Consider the following 20,797-nt stretch of genomic DNA (forward strand, 5'->3'; position numbering starts at 1 on the left):
TAAGATGTTCAATAAGTTATCAAAGAAAAATAGTCAATGTTTATTATTTGTTTGAAAGATAATCTTGTTTCCCGTATCGATAAACGACGAAAATTTTCCATATTTTGTTGATATATATATCGAATGTTTAAATATTAATAATTTTTGAGAAGGGAACGATGGCTTCGAAGCGTGGAACGACGCCATGTTACCGTGAGAGCCGAGCAGCGACGGAAACGTACGAAGTGGGTTCGTACGAGGTAAAGTGCAGACACGACTGGCAGTGCGAACGGTACGGACGGCACGGACAGTACGAGCGAGTGTAACGAGGGAGCGTGACCGCTGCGGTCTATCCGATCTTGTTGAATTTTTGCTCAGCTGTCACTCGGATCGTCCTACTCTCTCCCTCTCGCTCTCTCGACTGTGAAAGCGTGGTTCGTGGTTCGTGGTTCGTGAGTGACGCGCCTACCAGGATCACGTCTTCTCTATCTGTCTCGAACGTTTTTCTTTTCCGCTTGTTCGCGTCTTCCTTTCAATTTTTCTTTGTCTCTCTCTCGGATTCGTAACCGTACGCTCGATAATACCGTGTGTTCTCTTACGTGGACGACAACGTCGAAACGAGGACGTGGTCGGCTGACGACGCTCTCTCATTGTTGACGTTTTGTTGTCGTTCGACCGTATCGTGTGTGTGCCACCAGTTGCGTGTTGCATAACTACGATTTTACGACGGCTGGCTCCTTTCGTCAGGTTCAACAATCGACGCAGCATCTTTTTGCCGGCAAAATTGAACTTGTCTACATCAACGATCTACTCGACGACACTGGTAAGTGTTTTACTTTCATACAGTGTCACGTTGACATATCGAATGGTTGTCAATCATTTTTCACGAAGCGCCGATATTTAGGCGGGAGTATAGAACCACTCGATCTATATTGCGCGAATATTTGAAACCGATATCGAGATTTAGGTTAGTTTAGCGACAGATGTCGTTTATTCGTACGTACGTATTTCGTAATACATTAAAGAAAGAGATTGTAAATCAAATTATCCGTATTTATTTTTTACTTAGTTTGGACTTTGGAAGAACGTCGTGTGAGTATCTGTCTCTGAAAAAACTGTTGTAAATTGCAATTAGACGCGCTTACGTAAAGTTATGTCGTTTGTTATTAATTTTGCTTTCACGGACCTGCAAAATTTGCCAAGATTCGATGAAATTTATTTACGCTCACCGTTTACCCCTGATACACGTGAAATTCTTTAGATGGATGTTCCACTCTTTATTTAGAAGTTTCACCTAGAGAACCATTTATTCAATTTAGCCGTAAACAATGTACATATATGTTAGGAAAATACGAAAATTGTCTGAATCTTCTGCCCTTGATACTGCTCGCTAGTTTCTGTTTACAAGTTAAGGGAAGAGCGTTAACGTTCCGAGTTACATTCGCATGTTTTATTCCGCGGTCGTAAAAAGTATGCAAAGCCTGTGACACGCGACTAACCTCAAGGAAAATACTGTACGCACACGTGCGCAAAACAGGAGCAAAGTCGCGCCGTTGTGTGTACATACAACTCGCACAATTTGTGGACGGTGAAGCGTATGATCCAATCCGGAGTACGTAAAGGGTACTCTCGTCGCGACGCGTTGCGTCCCCACCCGTCGTCTTTCCTGACTGTAACGCTACTTGAATATGCAACGTGTGTTCCTTCATCGACACGAAATTATTCACCGATCGCTCCTTTTCTGTTCGTCTGTACATATTATGCTTTATCTTCATTCACCCTTTATTCGACGCAGCTGGACACTTTCTGCTCCAATGCAAACTCTAATTCGATACGACTGATCGTAACTCGCATTCCGGAAGTGAAGGATATCGAGCGTAGGAAATCGTGTTTGTATTTAAATTAGAATAATCGACTGCAAGAACCGATGGCGTAGATCGCGCAAATTACGTTACATGTTCTGACGAAAGAATCATTTGCGTGCGATGCTTGTTTAAAAAAAAAAGCAACATCACGCTGCACGTCAGGTGACAATATGCGCGTGGATGACCACAATAAATGAACGTTCACTTATTCTCCGTTCTCTGCATATGTATAAGTGTAGCACAAGCGTAATTAGTAAGCGCGCCAATCAATTACCTGCGAGTACACGAATCATGGTCAACAAAGTATCAGGAATACGTAGTTTTGAAAATGCGTATTGTAATTGTAATCCACAGGAGGTCAAGAGAAGATCCTTAATCTTTTAAAAAAAAGTACTTCAATTCCCGATAGTAGAAGAATAAGTACACCGATCGGGAATAGCGTACAAGGGAAGAGATAAACTTCATCGAATGTATAGCTAGCCTCCCTGTGGCTAAGAAAATAAAAAGCAACGATTAAATAAATCTAACGTGCCGCGACGACTTGGTAATGCTCCCATGTGCCATCGACGAGTTCACAATAAATCTCGGTGGCAGGAATGTACGCATGCAGCAGGTACCAACAGCGCGAGCTTAACGGACCTGGCTCCTTTTAGTCGTACTCGAGGAGCCATAACTTCCGTTAATTTGACAATTAATTAACGATCGTCGGATCGATTCTATGCTCGAACACGTACTTCCGTAATTTACTTTTTCCTCATCTCAACTTATTCCGCGGTACAGTTTGCTTTGCTAATTGTCGCTGGTCCATTACTCGATTCTTATTGCCCGCATCGTATTAAGTTTCGCATTAATTCGCAGAAATCACTCCTACCACTGTTTATGTTTCTTCGACTCGAGCGGACGACAGCTGTGTAAACAAAACTTGGCTCACCGGCCTTAATCCTATTATATCCCATTCTTGGAACTAACGACCCCGATCTTTCAATACCGTCACACTACACTGTATTTACATCGGTATCCCTTCCAAGAATAGTTTCTTTTCATCGCTCGTAAACATTTTCGACCGTGTCTCCTATCGCCAAATAACACGTACACGTACGCGAATGAGTTATCACCGATGGAAAAGAAACTACCTCTTTGCAAGATTCCAGCATATCTTCGTTAATTTATGGGACGATGCTTCGCATCCTCGTTGCCACTTGCGAGAGGAGACACGAAACGCGTGCGTTACGCACACCTTGTAAAACTATGATCGGCTGCAGCGTGTACGCCGACTAATAAGAATGTCGATTAATTCCACGTTGATTTCTATTTTTATCCTACCTGACGTATAAATAAAAGCCACGCAAGCGGTTCTTGAACCGGTGGGTGTGTGTCGAAGAGTTGAACTTGAAGTACGCTATCTCTGTCTCGCTGCGTCACGATCGCATGTGATTTTTGTACAAGTTTCATCCGTGATATTTACACACGTATCGAAAGAACGATCGGTGATTGCACAAGTGAAGTATTCGGATAAGAAAAGAATTCACTTGTTCGCAATCGATCGGATCCCTTTAATTGGTTACTCGTTTTTCTGTTAAACGCAACGGCCGCGCTTCTTCTAGCCAGCGTTAACAAACGATAGCCATCGCTCGAAGGATTAGCGCCGCTCCTCCGTTAATTAAGCTCGTATCATGGAATCTCGGCATGGTCGGAATTAACGGCGAATTTATGTTAGGCAAGAAACCCTCTTGAAATAGGATGCGTTCGGTATCGAACGAAACTGTCCGCTACAGGTTTAGAACAGTGTCGACTCAACCGCGAGGAAAGTGTATCTTCTTGATATCTGTATCGCGCGATTTACGCGCTCAACCTCTGCAGCGACGAATTAATTAGCTCGAAACTCGAATTCGTTGTTGACGAAACTTTAATTTCCGGAATCCGTCAAGGATTGAGAGTCACTGTTCGCATGAGTTTCATTAATCTGACCGCGCCTGGAGCCTCGTTCTTGTATCTTGCCTACGTGTGCACGGTATCGCGCGTTTTGTTGTACCACGTGTACGTGCATTTAAATACACGCGCACGCGCGCACACGAGCTCGCTTGCCCACAGACACGGGCACGTCTCGCCCCGCAACCACCGAGCCATCTTTGCATGTATTTGCACGCGAGATCCTTACTCGCTCGCACGTTTTTTTTTTTCTTCGTTTCTCTGCTTCTTCTTCCCTTTAATTTTTCTTTTTCGCGCCACGCTGCTCCTTTTTCTATCGTTTTCTCTCGTTCGCGCCACCTCTTGGAGTTTCTCGAATTCGCGGATTGGTTTTCAATCACTGTATCCATTTAATCCGTTTGCTATTCAAATTTTCGTGGACAGCATTCGATCGTTCGTGTCCCATCGAAACGTCGATCTCGAAAAGAAACGTTATTAAATATCAGGTCGCAGGAAGTTTAGATCGAACACCTTACGCGGCTAGTCGCGCATCCGAGTGTACACGAATATATATACATGTATACTTTCACGTGGCCGCGGACTTTAGTCGGAAGGTACTTAAGCGAGCCATACTATGGAATTATAACCGATAGCTAGGTATAATATATTCCCATGTTCGTCAGCCACACCGACTGCGAGTTTCTCACGCGTTTGATTTCCATCTTTCGAGGTTTCCTGGAACATGACGACCAATCGTTATCGACTTTTTAATAAATCACGTATTTAATTATCGATGAAGCTTGCAAGTTAGCGTTTTTCGAGCGAGGGGAAAGGGAAGAGAAAATTCATGCACGTTTCTCCACGTCTTCGTGGAAACGTGCTGGAAATTGTACTCGCGCTGCATCGTGAATCATTGCGCTATCGTTACGGATGATCGACAGGTAAAGTTGGCCAACCGTGAGTAATAATTGCACCTCGGGTAGAGTAACAACTAAATCTCGAGATCTACGACGATACTGCAATCAACATTGTACACGTAGAATGTACAAGTTCCTAGACAACACTCGTGCTCAAGATTATCTACATGGCAGAACCATTAGCCCCCCTTAGCCAGCCGTGGTCCTAAAAATGTAACGATATTGGAAGATCTGGATCGCGAAGGGTTAGAAAGAGATCCATCTTCGTCTAGAAAAGATTTTACTTGGTTCTAATTTTGCTTCGCTCCGATTTTGTTTCCAGAGGCCACGTTCGAGCGATACGCGCACATGATACGGGCGTGATCGAAAAGCGAGATAAAAGAATCTGGATTCGATCGCCTGGATCTCGAATCCTTTCGAAGGGTTCCTTAACGAATGGAAAGAGGCGAAACGAAGGATGAGTAGGAGGAGCAGGACGAGGGGCCGATGGTCGGTGTATGTATATGCTTCTCTCGGCGCTACGAACTCTCTTAAGTCACGGATTTAACTGAGTTAAGACGCTCTTAAGGCTAGTAGAGGGTGTTAACCTTTTGCTCTCCCGCTAGCTCACCTGCGATAGCTACTTGCCAGCCAACGATACGCCATCATTTTCCGTAACGTTTCAATTTTATACGCGAATCAGCTTCTTCTTTACAGGAGTGGTTTCTGGATCGTTCTGTTTCCTTTCCTCTCGTTCAACTCTCTCGTTGAAGTTACTTGACCATCGATTCATGCATAAATGAATTGTTTTTCAATTTTTTTCTCAAAATTCACCTATAAATTCCTTCTACGGCTTTCGTCCGCGTAGTCTGTGAAATTTATTTTATTTTCTACCGATACACTAACGATGATATTTTAACGGTCCATTAAACTCCCAGATAAATATTATTTATTAACCACGCGCAACCCTGTGGAGGTCTGGATTTCGATACTTTCGATATCGTTATGAAACGAACGATATTTTTTCGATTTACTCGATCGTTAGTCTGAAAAAATACTTCTTTTCTTGTGGTTTGTTCTGTAACGTTACAGCATCATCTCGTTCCCGAAGGTTTCCCATGTGTTCCGTTAACGCATTACTGTAGCACTCGCATAGGTAAATGCACTCGCACCGTTGTACGTGTATCTCTCCGTTTACGTACGTACCGAGATGCGTTTTAGATATATGTATACGCACACCTAATAGGATAATGCATCTTCCGCGTATACGTATCGATGCGGAATCGCGGCCGCCGCACTCACACGGACGCGAATAGCGTGTCGTGCGCGGGGTGTATTGCTCGAAGGTGGAAGGTGTGTTGAGGCCTGGCAACTGGACTCCCCTTGGGGCCCACATAAATCAGAAACTCAGGTTCAAGCATAGCCCGAAGCACGATGCCAGAAATTTAGATGCACTCGGTGTTCTCGAAATAGTTTCCTCTCGAAGAGGTTTATGGAGCTGAGAATTAGGACGAAGTTGCCGCAACGTTGTCCCTTTTGGATCCTCGTTGATATGCGCTTTTACAGCCAACCGTTCACAAACTTGCATGCAGATACGTTGCGAAAATTCGATTTACAATGCACCGTAAATAGAACCCGTAGCACGACGCTGCTGTGTTTACTGTTTGGTATCAGCTGGGAAAGCAAAAAAAATTCGCTCGAGGATACTGAGCAGTGCTTGGTGAGCATTCAATGATTTCTTCTATCCTGTGCAATGGTCTGTATAACTTTATACAAAAACGAGGTGTATTGGGCAAGATTGGAGCATGAGTATTTCCAGTTCGGCCGGTCGCAATGTTTCGTAAACACTGAAATCTCAGGATAACGTTGGAAGTGATACAAAGTCCTTTCCTCGACTCTAAAAATGCAAGTCCATGCACTTTGGATGCACCTTCCTATAAATAGCAATATAAATATAATACTTTGATTCAATTACTGTAATCAATGTTATACGAAATTTGTCTCGAGATAAGAGTTACGCTCATCCCAGTTTTGCTTGGACTGTTTACAGTTTTTTTTTCCGCTCTTTGCCCACGGACTTTCGATTTCGAAGGCAGCGATGTGGACACGCGCGCGCGCGAAAGTGGCGAAGCGAAAGAAAAGAGTAAAGGGGGTAGGGGGAGAGTGAGAGAAAAAGTAAAGTAGAAGAGGAGTGAGAGAGGAAGAAAGGAGACCCGGAAGGACAGCTCATCTTCCGCGAATCGAGCGGGCCACTGACTCGTCTCCTGTGTTGCATAACGATTCCATCTCGTTCGAATGCATCTCTCGAGAGTCGCAACTTGAGAGCCACTGGACCGTGTACCGGTTGTTCCACTCGTGGAATGCGGACTAGCTCGTCGTATATGTGCACGCTTGTGTGCTCGTGTCCGCGTCCTATTCGTATTCCTTCTTACCTATACCGTACACGTGCCCTCCTGCTTATTGTACATGTATGAGAAGAGTTGATCCCTTCGGCAGGCTACGCGATTTCGCGATTATTGCCACTATCGTTCGTACCCGCGGCGTTTCCTAGGGAAAATTGTCTTTCGAATAATTTACAACTACCGTTGGTCGTCTCCTCGTTTCTTCCGTTGCCAGTCGAACGCGAACATATTTCGTTCCCCTGGCCTTGGTCGGAAAAGACGAGGAAAGGGTTAAACGAATCGACCAACAATTTTCAATAAGATAATGAAACCTCGACTGCCACTCCGATCGTACAATATACGCGTCGAGGTAGGGAAAAAATGCATGATCGTCGCGTCGACGAACCAATGCGCGAGTACGTTTATAAACAATCGAAGGAAGTCGTAGCGCATAAATATGTAAAGATCCGGACGGTTGCAGGCTCGCAGGGCCACTGTATGCAAATCCAGTTTACCGGTTGTGTAGTTACTTTACATGGAAGCACGCGGTATATTTGTTTTTTCGAAGTCGTCGCGTGGAAGGTGGGAGGAAGAATTTAGGAGGAATCGAGGATAGCCAGGTGCGGCTTCCAACGGTGTGGACAGGACATAAAATGACGAATATAACGTCCCGTGATATCCGATAGCGATTGGCCGCTCCAATGAATTTTCGAGCTTCCTTCGTGGATAACAGGAAACATTTAAAAGACACGATTTCGATTTGCGTAGAGCAATCGAATACATGGGAGTATTGGACGCGTATTTCTCGTTTATTTTATTTATATAAGCAACAAATCGCAGCTTTTCAATAGCATCTACAGGCAGCTGCGCGTTTGCCTCGCTCGTCTTGGAACTCCTTGGACGCGAACTCGTAATATCGTTAGACTTACAAGCGTGCAACTTACCGTTAGCTCTGCGATCCCACACATTCGAAGCGAGAGAACTTTTCCGCGAAAGTGGCGAGCAAAACGATAAAGAAACGCGCTCGAGGGGGAATCCTCGTTACGATGGCGATTGCTCTAGGAATTACTGCATTTTTTTTTTACGTAAAGTTTAAGGAATACAACTTGTGCTGACACATTTATTCACCGTTGAGCATCGGAAAACATTTAAAGTTAGGGGGTTTATCGCATCCTTTTAGAGATTTTTATCCACCTGTCGACGCATAAGCCAGCTGCGCCTTGTTCAAACGTTATCCCGTAAACGAGCGAATTATAAAAAGTTTAGAGTATTTTAACAAACGTAAAAGACCAGGTTTCGCCAACGGAAACAGGCGTCGACTATCGAATTCTTTTTTAGTTCGCTCTAATGTTTCCTCGCGGGTTTCTTGTTGCAGGAAGTTCACGGAAACTTGAACGAGAGGAGGTGAATCACGCGTGGAGGAATTGTTCGAAAATGGCGGCGGGAACGTGTCAATTGGCCTGAAGAGAAATTCAGAGAGACGCAAGGTGAGTTACACCCCTTTGATTCCTCGATATTCGACGATAGTTTGTTCCGTCTTTTATAAAATGTGTTTCCTTCGCCCTTGACCTAGTTCCACTCTGTTTGTTCCGTCTTTTATAAAATGTGTTTCCTTCGCCCTTGACCTAGGTGCGTACCAATATTTCACTAATTTTCTTTGCGGTATTTTTACTCATACGCCTTGGTTCCTCTCACGAATGTAATTCTTCGAATATTGTCTTTGAATTCGAGGAAAACGTATAAATTCGCTCTTCCCCGAACGCGTGCTAGAAACTCGTAAAATGGAGACATCGTATCGGTGCGTCGAAGCATGCACGCTCCAAGTTTCGTTGTCCGAAGGAGTTGGTGTGGCTCATAAGTTCCGAACGGCGAACATCGGTAAGCCCTTCGCGATATGTATGGTCACCGTTTATCGGACTGCAGTAACTTATGCGTCACCCGTTATCTGACTGCGCTTATTATGCACGTTATCGTCTCCCTTCCGCTTCTACGAGGGAAAAGCCATAAATTTAATAGCCTCGGCACCGGTCCCAGTCGCAACCTCGGCTCTACGACGGGCTACCCTCTTTGAGCATGAAAACCGAAATCGATCTTCGGCAGAGATTCGGTTCGCTACTTCTTAAACGTTTCTCTTCCTCCTGCACGTGCTTGTTCGTTCTTTCTTACATATTTTTAAACGAATGCTAGCGTACTCGTTACTTGTTAAGATTCTTAATACATTGTCTAAGAGTCGTCGAAGGCAAATCTCAGTAACAGTATAAAAACAGCAGATCCCACTTTCACTTTGAGATACGTGGAGAGTTTTCGTTTTGTTTATCCTTCGCAAGCCTTGCCATATCTGGCGCGACATTGGTTGACTTTCATCGGTCGCGTCGTCCAGGGAACGTGGCAAATTTGTCTCGACCGATAATAATGGATCCAGCGTGATCCCTAGTTTTTCCCTCGTCCTCGGAATGCCCACACTCCGTTTCTCCGACTAATCTTATCTAATGGAATGATTCGACCGTTTATCCGTCCAAGATCCTTGCGGTCTCCGGGGAAAAAGTCGAGCTTGGAGTTTCTAGGCGCGCGTCACGTTTTCGTTAGATAAAAAAAACAGACGGATCGTTACGTTGGAACGTCCTTTGCTCGTTTTTCACCGATAACCTTTTCGATAAATTCTCGCTATCTTGGATTATGTACGTTTAACGAGAATTTGAACCCGCCGTGGACGAATTGTCGGTATAATAAACTCGTGTATAGTTGGTGCCAAAAGAATTGGTGCTTCGAAACGTGACGATGATGGTGAATTGAAAAATCGTTAAATTTGCAATCGCTACGCGATATTTTTGCGGTATCATCGAACCAGAAGGTCGGTCGATGAATGAACGAAAAGAGACAGGGGCCTATTGACGATTCCAGAATACGCGTGCTGCAAAAAAGAACCTGGTCGAAGTCAGCTCGGACGAATAAAGGCATTATTGTCGATTGTTCTTTCATTTTATGACGCTCGGTTGAGTTATTCGGCGTTTCCGGTAATCTGGAGACGCGAGCACTGTGCTTCTCGTTATTCCCAGCCCTCGTCGATTCACCTTCCCGATTTGTGAAACGATTCCACCTACGTCTCTGGCACGTAATGCGTTAACATAGAGGCTACGACACGAGTCAAAGGAAAACAATAACGATCCTAAACGTTAACGATTTCAACGGTGCATCGGCACGATCGCGATTCCATTCTGGCAGAGATAAAACGTCTAGTCGAATGACGTCGACCTCTTTCCCGACGTGTCGTTATCGAAACGATTCGATTCCGTTCCTCGATTTCTCCTTTTGCTTCCTCCTTATTCCGCGTAAACAATCCTCCGCTGGTAATAACAATTTATCATTTCCCTCGTGACAAGCGTGATCGAGTAGACGGCGTGAAATTTTCCACTCGCGTCTTGCGACTCCGTATCCACACTCGCCGGACTCGAATACACGCTCTCCCAGCTAGGTAATTACCACACCGACGATTCTTTTTTATCGTCCCCGGTGACTTTCTTTGCAGACTATAGGACTATAGGTTCTCTCGGACCGGCTATTCGTGAGAAATCGACGAAAGACTGGCGAAGAGGCTTTTCCCATAACGCGAAATGAACCGAGAGTATCTTTGCCTACCCTACGGCTCTTGCTATCGTCTCCACTTGCAACATGGAGCAACAACGACAGCTATTAATTGAACGTTTATATTCAACGTATTAGTTGAAACAGTAAATACAGCTGGAAGCCGGAATTTACGCGCGTAGCAATCAGGAGCGACCCACGGATCGTTATCTTGGTCTTCGAGGACCGATTAGCCAACGGAGATCCGTATCTAACGACGACGAGGATGATGGTGATTAGGCATTTAATTACGTCGGATAATTAATCGTTGAACTAGTGTACAAATCTCGACACGTCGCGCGTAACCGCGATACGATTACACTTTGAACGGGGTTTTTCCCCCGCTTCGCACAATTAGCTGGGGTGACTCTAGAAACCGGAGCATGCTTCAGCTCTCTGCTGTAGTGTAACGAATACAGTTTCAAAAGTAACGACATTCCAATTTCAATGAATTAAAGTACACGTCGTTCGCGAATGTTTGGAAAACGAAGAGGATAGCTAATTAACGAAATATACGAATAGGTCGCGTCGAACACCTCGAAAGGCCGCGGGTTCGCCGTCGTTGGTCTAAATGTTTAATCAAATGCGAATCGAGCGCCTACGGAGTCGTCGGTAGAAGAGACTCGAAGGAAAATATCGGGAAGAAAATTTCTGGTGTCGGTGGTGGTAAAGCTTAGGCGGTCTTCGAGATTCTCGGTAGAATCACCGGCCATTAGAATACCGTGCGGCCGCGAAGAAGAGGGTGATTCGAGGAAAGGCACCCGTTAATGGCTACGGCCCTTTTGCACGCTTAAATAAATAACTGCGCCGCCGCATCTCGGCTGTGTAATTACGCGCTCATATATACGCATACGTGTACGTACGTGTACGAGTAACGCGGCACGAGTGTGACTACGTGGTTGGCGTGCATTCTGCGAGTAATCGGTACAGAAAGAAAGGAAAAGGGCGGAGAAGCGGATAAGAGGTCTACGGTATGCCGTTTCTAAATTATAGCTTCAAAAAGACCAAGGATCGCGGATAAGAAAGGTTTCGATCGAAAGTGGCCGTTAGTCGTGGCTTGCATTCACGATCGTCGCGTCTCTCTCTGCCGTCGACTCTTTTCTTTTGCTAATAAGGAACATCGCTTCACCGTTCCGCGTCGACTTTGACCAATGTTAACACCCTCTTGTTTCACCCTCTTGAGAGAAAGAGAGGAAGAAAGGGACTGCCTTTGACCGAAAAATCTGTATCGAAAAGAAAAGACGCGTGCTCGCGACTCTTTCCACCGTCGGAATTATCGTGATAGCGATCGAGAGCCAAGTTGAGCTATATACAATTATCGTTTGGAGGACAAGGGGAAAGGCAGCGGTTGAATCGAAACAGAAGGAGAGGGAAAGACGACGGAGAGAAGGGCCCAGGCTAGAAACGAGCAAAACGTCGAGGCCCTTCGTGACCATAATCGGCGGAGAGGCTGGCTCGGCTGGATGCGAGGATCGAGCCACACGGAAATCCACTTGAAAAGTAGCCATTACCTTAATTATCGGCCTTTCTAAGAGGCTATGTGCACGCTGCCCGAGACTTGGAACTCCGTGTCCGTCAGTCCGCCTGCCCGTTACGATCCTACCCAGGGAATTCCTCTTCGTGACATTTTTTCTGATCGTCTTGTGTGCCCAGCGAATGTCCCAAGTACATTCACCGATAAACATACATACGTACGTTTCGTTGGATTTGGATTGGACAAAATTACTTGGACGATCGTCACTGGAAACAAGAAAAACGTTACGTTTGCATTTTATTTCATCAACGAAGATAATGACCGTGTATACACGCGTGCAACGCTACGAGGATACAGGATTGAAAAAACAACCGGTTGTCGAGATAGCACCGCGAACATAAATATCGTCGTACGAGTATCTGGAGCAGCGATAACGACGATTCACGGTGCTGAAATCGAGAGATACAGTTTGGTTGAAACGATTCCGGTACGACTTCGGGAATGCTGGTAAACGCCACGTTTCTGTGGAGAAGACGAGGTTGAACGCGACTATGATATTCGAGGATGAATGAATAAATAAACGAACACGTGCACCGTGACGGATCTTCGACTTCAGTCGAAGGAGTCGTCGAGGGACTGTACTAGTTTGGTTCGTGTAGAAATTTATAACTCGATCGGAACAAAGCGTCTAGACGTCTCCCGGTTGGTCGGTAAACGACGAAAGAAACGAACGAGGGAGTAAGGAAGAGGAGGATGAAAGGGTGTAGGAGGACGATGAAGAAAATGTGCCGCGACCGGCAATCTGGTACAATGGATTTTGAAGAGTGTAATTTTCGTTGGTAACAATGGCTATACGGACCGTGCCGTATAATCTTACCGTCGGCATGGTTCTAATTTTCCGCGCGTCATGGGAATTTCTGACAAAGTCCTCCGAGTTAGCGAGTCCTTTCCTGCGAAAGATCGACCAAGCTTCACGATATCGTCAGGTTCCTTTCTCTCTTCTTCGTCGACACTTTTTCTACCCAGGAAGATTAGTAGCTAGCCATTAATTAGATTTAACGTATTCTGGAAACCGGCCCCAATATCGTATTTTTCATCGAGGTTGTAGCACGTGGTTCGTCGAAAGGCGCAACGGAAAGAAACAGATTTTCCCCTTCGATAGGAAGGATCTCTCCCTCTTGCGCGTATCGTAGCGTTTGCACGCATCGATCGAGATAAAGGTCGTTAAAATATGGTTTACGTAATCGCACGTTGCCTGAACGCTTCTCTATTCCGATCTTATCGCCCGTTCACGCTTCTTCTCCTTTCTTTTTCCGTTTAATCCCATGCAAGATTTTTGACTCGCGATAAACTCGATACGATCGTGGATCTCGTGGGAATAAATACTGGCCCGTGCTCGTAACGATACCTAAGCGAGACGAAAGTGTCCCTTTCATCGGCGCGTCGTTTCCGTTTTCATGTTCACGAAACGGAACAAGATCGTTCGAGGACTTGGGAGAAAGTCGTTGTCCTCTAGTGCCTCCAGGTAACGCGATGCTTGATGGAAGACCAATCTGCAAAAGGTGTAAACTTGTTGTCCAGTTGCGTTGCAACTGTTGTAAGTAATCGACTCGATTATAAAGAATAATACAGAGTGTATCGGGCGCCGTTTCGTTCGGAAAACGATCGAAACAGCGCTGGGCCGAACAAAAAGGAGGAATTGTATACCGCAGGGGAGATTTCGATTTCAAAGACCCCGTCGGGAGAGCGTTCGATGCGAAGCAAACATGTTATTTTCTCGTTCATGGTGGTGGTGGTAGTGGCGGTTCGATATCTGATCGGTACCACCCGCTTCGATTGGTCCCGGCTGGATTTTAACCCATCCCACTACCGGAGCGCGGATCGCGTCGATCGACCAATCGGCATTTTGACCGATAACAGAAGCCATAATTAGCGCGATTTGTTAATGAGTCGAGGCGACCACGGCGACGTTTGAATGAAACGATGTCGTGAATGTTTTAGTCGTAGTCGCGCCCCGATGACGGATCCAGCGACGTTTCGCTTGGACGTCCTCGATCGACTCGCGATTCCTCGATCTCCTCGCAGACTCGCGCGCTAGCGAGCTTCCTGGGATACTGTGCAACGAATTTTTATGGACTCTTCCTCGACTATCCTCTCTGTGCTTTTGGAACTTTGGAACATAGTACACTATGAACGATCGCGTCAACGGCGAGTCAAACTCTTGCACGAGACAACCGGCGCCATGCTACTCTCGATCCCTCCTATAAAAATATGTACAGTGAATCACGCTCGACATCGTCCGCCATGTTTGACTTTTTCTAGTTCGCAAACTGTGATATACGCGTGTAGGTTACTTTCCTGTTAACGACTTTCAGTGTGAACAACTATAAAGAAAATCTTGAACGTTTTCATTCGAATAGCTGCGTTTTCGTCGATAAAAGTTACATCTGTCGAGGAGATTACATCCTCATCACGCAAGGTGAGCCGCGCAAATGGAAATAATCGAGAACATAGAAAATTCGTTTAGTACTTGAACGCGTTAAACTCTGCCGTAAAAATGCAAACTATCGCGAGCATCTCGCAGTATGCGCTCGACTCGTGCAGAAAACATAGTTTTCCTGTTTTTCTTACTATTATCTATGTTTGTTTTATACTCGTTTAATCATTTTTACTGTGCACGTGCCAGTTTGCTATATCCGGTAATTCCCTCTTCGTCCATTATACATACATACTAGTTTTATGAGCGTCGTTCGAGAATAATAAAGTTACGGTAAACAAGAGCATACGACAGATTTGGTGTACGATGTATATCGTTTCTCGTACAGAAATTATTTTCCTGTGTACGCGAGCACTCTTTTCGATGGCAGCTGAGAACGACGATCCTTTCGCGATCTCGCGTTTTTACATTCACAGAATGCAGACACGGGACATCTGGTTTCGGCTCGAAAGATCTATTTTAAATCTCGCGAGCAGCGACGTCGCGGAACAGCGGACGGAATCTTTGCCGAAAACTTAACAACGTGCTCCAAACACTTGTTCGGAGTGTTTTCGAGATCTTGGAAAGCCACGGGTCGGTTACGACGGTAATTGGTTTCGCGCAAGCTCGAACGATTTTGCTTTATCTACGCGCGGTGCTAAAAAAACACGATAAACCGATCTTTCATCTTTCTCTTGATCGTCTTCATTTGTTCTCTGTTTGTTTTTTGTCCGAATTTACGTTAGGTTTTGTGAGTTAACCCTTCGTTGCGCAATGGTTTCTCCTTTCAAGGGAAAATAGGGTGTTAGAAAATTCAGATCGCGAAGGGAGTCTGTAGGAAATGGTGGAAGCTCGTGGAAGGGTTGGGGTAGGTGATGGCGACTCCCAATGAAGCTAGTTTCTTTTCTCTGTTTGTCCGGGTAATCTCGTTAAACAAACGAAAGGTTAAATGCGGAACGTCGTTCGAGGCAAATGACCTTAACCTTTGGGGTAAGTCGGAGTAGAGGCTAGCTGCCCGTCCGACGACCGAATGCCACGGTTGTCCCGAGGTTTTATTGTTAATGCGATTAACGCAACGCAACGCGACCGAGTCCGAGTCCGAGTGCCAACAATGCCTGTCGCTGATCTTCGATCTTTCGATCCTGTAATCGGCTTTGTCATAACGCCTCGTAGATCGTGCGTTCAGATAAACACCGATTCGAATATTCGACCGTGAAAACGCCGCTCTACCTCGTCGAAAGTTCCACGTCCGTCTGTCCTCGAACCATCGATTTCTTAACCCTTGACTACCAAATCGTTAAACATTTATTTTCGCGAACCTTGCCAAGTATCGTCGTCGTTACAAGATGAGCTGGCGTAATATCGGCTTTTATCGCGGTCTGCGAAGCTGGGCTTATCGCATCATTGCTTTCCACGATCCACGATACGAACGACTTATTATTGCAGTCGGAACGAATCGAATCTCGCGTAAATTCGAAATTGGAGGTTCAGCGTACCGATCGAGGCGTTTGTTTGTTTGTTCTGGTGGGCAGGATGGTGCTGGTGGTGAACGGGGTCCTGCAGGAGGACATTCCGACGGACAGCAGGTCCTTGTACGCGGCTCATCCGATATATCGTGAGACCGCTGCCCAACTTCACTCGATGCCAGCCAAGTTGGTCGGCCCGATGGGTCTTCTTTACGTCCAACAACGAGAAATGGCCGCTACCTTGCCACACGACAGTAAGTAGATACATACGTATCCACGTATACGTATCCATGTCTTAACCTGAACATAAACGATCAAAAGAGAGGAACAGTGTGTTTCCGTATTTTAATACGTCCACTCGCTCGTATTGGTTATTATAATAAGTGTAACGTTGACGGAACGCGTTCTTACGTCTTCGTCCATTCTTGCATAAAATATTGAACGGTATTAGCATTTATCTATGCATATCGCAGTATCGACGCAATACTTTTGCTAGAGTCTAAATCTCGGAATCGAAAAACAATCGTTACCATTAACGACGATCCAATTGACTCTTTATTTTTCGAGCCTAGACTATTTATATCATCTTCTGACTTTCCGTTCTTCTATTTTTCAGAAAATGTAAGCATAATCGGCTCAGACGATATGACAACCTGCATAATCGTTGTAGTGAAGCATTCCGGTGAGCATCCTCCTAGGATAAGGTTCTGCAACTGCGATTAATGATCTCTGACATGAAATAAGCATACGTGTATGTGCGCAGGTTCGGGGGCTGCGGCGTTTGCTCATCTGGACGGGGCTGGAACAGAGGAAGCCGCCGCGGCGATGGTCCAAAGGGTAACCGAGCTAGCTCTTGGATACCCAGAGGGTCGTCTGGAGCTTCAACTCGTCGGTGGTTATTCCGATCCGAGGAACTATTCCGAAGAACTCTTCTGCAATATTCTCTGTGAGTTCTCGATTGATCGAGACACGTACGTTCTTTAACGAAGACAACGCGAAGAAAGAACAAGGAACATCGACGATACGGTTTTTCTTTTTTTTACAGCTGCCTTTCACAAGCAACCGGTGGAGATCGACCTGACCCTTTGTTGCGTGGGTGAGCTGAACACCACCGTAAGAGGTGGTATCCATTGGCCAGTGATCTACGGCATCGGGTTGAACGTAAAAACGGGGGAAATTTTTCCGGCTACCTTCCCCGATAAAGGTCCTGATCAGGCGCTAAGAGGCGCCAGACAGTTGACTGGTGGTCAACAGGTGTGTATCGATCCCATAAGCAGCGATCCTTAATCTTTTTAGAATACTAAAAATACAAAAAGTATTATCATTGCGTATACAGGTCTTGGACGTTTACGACTGCACCCTCGGACTGCTCAGAATCGGTCCGTTCAACTACGATCCTCTCCGAGGAGTCGATCTTTGGTTAGCCCAATCCGATCAATTTATCCTGCAGCACCTCTCGACCTCCCCAGAGGTGGAACCCCCGCATTTTGTGTCGCAGGTAACGTACGCGTGTCCTTGGAATTGTTTAGGTTACGCGAGATCAAATAGTAGAAAGGGAATTAATTTATCGTTCCAGGTTCGGGCGACGCTCAAGTACATACAGGACAATCAATTTCCGGCCGTCACCGTCTTCCGAGATAACAGACCTCATTACTATCGTCGAGACGAAGCCACCGGTGTTTGGCAGCCTATAAGATACTAAATAATGCATTTCGGCTGTCCTTTCGCTTGTGGACTGGCGTAAAGAGGAAAGACAAAAGCAGTTTGCGAAATTCCCCTGGTGATAGAAAATCCAAAAATAGAATCGCGAGCCGACGAAGAATCACCGTAATAAAGCGGACGTACCACGGTTCCGCGCATGTCTCGCATTTTATCTTATCCACCATTGCTCGTGAAGCGTCTTTTTCGGATCACGTATTTATTATTCCCGAAGCGTGGATACTACTATCGCACGAAGCGATTCACGCACAATCTATCGTGTCTACGAATTCTTCGCCAAACTTTCGTTCTGTTTCGGTGAGCAAAGGTGTTTCGTCATGTTCCAAGTCGTTGTTGTTTCATTTAACGATAGGAGGAACAACGACGAGAACATATGCCTTTGTCGATTCGCGATTGTCTGAAAACAACGAGAAGAAACGCGTTCGAACCATCATCGTTAGAGTAATAGTATATGCGAACGATCGATATTAGGAACGGTAATTTAAGGGTTAGCAATCGGCGGTTGTTGAGTTTCATTTACTTTATTATATTTTCGGACTCTACTTCCTTTTCGTTTCTCTTTTAACATATTTTTTACTACTACGTACGCGAGCTGCGATTGCAAGAGTCTTATTGTCGATAGGAGCGTTATCACACGTCTCGAGTTAATTGTGTATTCTTATCGTTGAATATTCACTTTGTCGTGATGTTCTTAACGCGTTCGCGAATGTCATTTTTGTCAATGTATATAACGCGGGGTTTGTTTTTACTTTGAAAGGAATAGTTTGCAGAGTACTCGTCGCAGCTCGTTCGAAAGTATATATTTTATGTGAATCGTTATTGATCCTCGATACGTTTCCTTCGAGATCAAGATTTGTTTCAAACGATGAGTAAGTCATCCGTAAAACTGCGATATTATGTGTCTTTTGTTTCTTTCTTCTTCTCCTAGTTGGATTAGGGAAGTTCGCGCAGCAACGAACATTCCGTACTTGCCATAAAAGAAAGGAAAGTTAGAGAAATTAGGGAGCGATGTAAATAATTATTTCAAGATCACACGCGAATCTTGCGGGGAAAAGAGAGGAAGCTTCTTCTGTTACATCGGAGTGTTTCCAAGAAGCATGAAGCGCCCTTTTTATTTCAATGTAAAATGGAATTCGAGCTTTCTATTGTCTCCGTGTAACTCTGTTACGAGAACGCTTTGGTAGAAGCGACTTTAATCGAAATATACATAATGTTGAGGAAAAGAAATAAATAAAGAAATTGGGCTGTTTCTAACCTATAGAAGACAGTACATTGTCGTGCAAAGGAAGTAAAACATTCATCATTTTACATTGTTCTAGCGATATACGAACTAGCTAAAGTCAATTTAATCTATAGTAATATCTTCTAGAAATCGAAGAGGTATATATATTGTTGTTTTTATTATTATAAACGGATCGCGCATCGCGAGCTTTTTAAATACAAGTACGGTGTACAGAAAAGAGTGAAAATTACATTAAGGTGGATATTGGTATTGGATAGCTTTTCGTATATCGGTATGGAATAATGGTAAAGAGTATATATATGTATAATGGTATATATATATATATTTACTGTGTTATATAAGTAGCGAAAAGCATCCATGACGATCGTAATGACAACGATGACGTTATCGATAGTCTCTTTGTTGACGCCGATGTCGATAAGGTAGGAAAGTTTATAAACCCTGAATAGGAAAACTGTTGCAATGACAGATTATCGCGATCTTTAATATTTTCTTCAAGAGTGTACCATACACCACGTTCGTACTTACATTACGAGAATTTTTCAGAGTGATAACGATGCAGTTAAAAATCTTTCAACTTTATACCTTGCGTCTCGGTTTGTTTTCTCTTCTTGTCACGCTTTTACGTTCGATCTCTTTCGCTCTGTTTTTTTTTTTTTTTTGTTACGCGGAAACGATCTTTTCACAACATTATTTGGTGATATATATATTTATGCAATAAACGATAGTTCGAAAAACTTTCGTAGCACTTTTTTGATTGGTTCGACGAAGAAATATATCTTATTTTTGCCGTGAGTGCATGTTCCGTGCTCGTTTCGAAATTCCATTGTTGTACCTCAAAGGCAAACTATGTTCAGCCCGACTATTTGAACTTTGAGATGAATATGTATATCGTTAAAATTTGAGTATATCATAGTTTGCCATAGAGATACAGGTTATGCGGTAGCAATAAAACAAAATATTCCATTGCGTGCTTGGTTCCCATGCAAATGTCCCACCGAGATCTTGATCATTTTCATCATATTTTCATGTAATTTTCATCATACTTCATTTTAAATTTCACCGCTAATAGCCCTGACGTTTTATTCCTGTCTGAATTGATAACGTTGGGAGTGATAGTTGATTCGACATCAACTCTCATAAGGTAAATTTTGCAATAGAATCTGGACATCATGTTTGTAAAGAACCTGTAGATGCATTCCTATTGCAAAGATGACCAATTGGATTACTTTCGAACACGAAGAACAACGATGTGTTCGAAGGTAATCGATCTGGTTATCCTTGTTCTAATTCGATACGAAGTTTAATCATTTACCGACATTTTGGCGTTATCTAGAGGCAAAAATGGGAACTGCTTTGCTCGAAGCTTGAGCATTTTGCCACGGAGGTCGCTATCTGTCTTACTCGAGTTTTGAGAACAGTTTGATCCTTTCGTTGCAATCTCACTTAATTGGACATTTCCCTCGTAAGTAAATTATTCATCCAGAGATAACTATTATTTATTAAATATATACAGTCATGCTCTCGTATTATACGCAATAGATGTGGTTCCCGCCAAATAACGTTCGCGAATGCACATCTCGTTGAACTTTGACAACAAAGTCAAACGTTCCGAATAATGGAAACCATTAACGATAATTAATGACGAATCTTTAGAGAAACGTTTTGCATTAATACCTACTAAAGTAAAGTATAAATGAAACGTAGATGGTCTGGAGTAGGTATATAAGAAAACTCTAAGTTCCAGTCATCATTTTTCTTCCATATCC

At 44.3% G+C, this 20,797-nt stretch overlaps 1 protein-coding gene across 3 annotated transcripts; it reads left to right on the plus strand.

Moving 5' to 3' along the window:
* The first annotated feature begins 205 nt into the window (after positions 1–205).
* LOC128874293 (protein N-terminal asparagine amidohydrolase) lies at positions 206–19,994 on the plus strand. Of its 3 annotated transcripts, XM_054118891.1 has the most exons (9): positions 206–802; positions 4,992–5,164; positions 8,405–8,516; positions 16,133–16,320; positions 16,683–16,748; positions 16,830–17,012; positions 17,112–17,320; positions 17,403–17,564; positions 17,643–19,994. In XM_054118891.1, the coding sequence occupies exons 4-9, from the start codon at positions 16,134–16,136 to the stop codon at positions 17,766–17,768; spliced, it is 933 nt and encodes a 310-aa protein (XP_053974866.1). In that variant the 5' UTR covers positions 206–802; positions 4,992–5,164; positions 8,405–8,516; position 16,133; the 3' UTR covers positions 17,769–19,994. The 3 variants fall into 3 exon arrangements, with proteins under 3 accessions (XP_053974866.1, XP_053974865.1, XP_053974867.1); XM_054118890.1 differs by lacking the exon at positions 4,992–5,164; XM_054118892.1 differs by lacking the exons at positions 206–802; positions 4,992–5,164; positions 8,405–8,516 and adding an exon at positions 14,133–14,603.
* Positions 19,995–20,797: the final 803 nt, after the last annotated feature.

This window comes from Hylaeus volcanicus, chromosome 3 (assembly GCF_026283585.1).
Source record: "Hylaeus volcanicus isolate JK05 chromosome 3, UHH_iyHylVolc1.0_haploid, whole genome shotgun sequence".
NCBI classification, from domain to species: domain Eukaryota; kingdom Metazoa; phylum Arthropoda; class Insecta; order Hymenoptera; family Colletidae; genus Hylaeus; species Hylaeus volcanicus.

Coding starts and splice junctions, on each gene's coding strand:
- LOC128874293 (XM_054118891.1), top strand. CDS start 16,134: ATGGTGCTGGTGGTGAACGGGGTCCTGCAGGAGGACATTCCGACGGAC. Junction 16,321..16,682: donor CGCTACCTTGCCACACGACA/GTAAGTAGATAC, acceptor TCTATTTTTCAG/AAAATGTAAGCATAATCGGC. Junction 17,565..17,642: donor CCCCGCATTTTGTGTCGCAG/GTAACGTACGCG, acceptor TTATCGTTCCAG/GTTCGGGCGACGCTCAAGTA.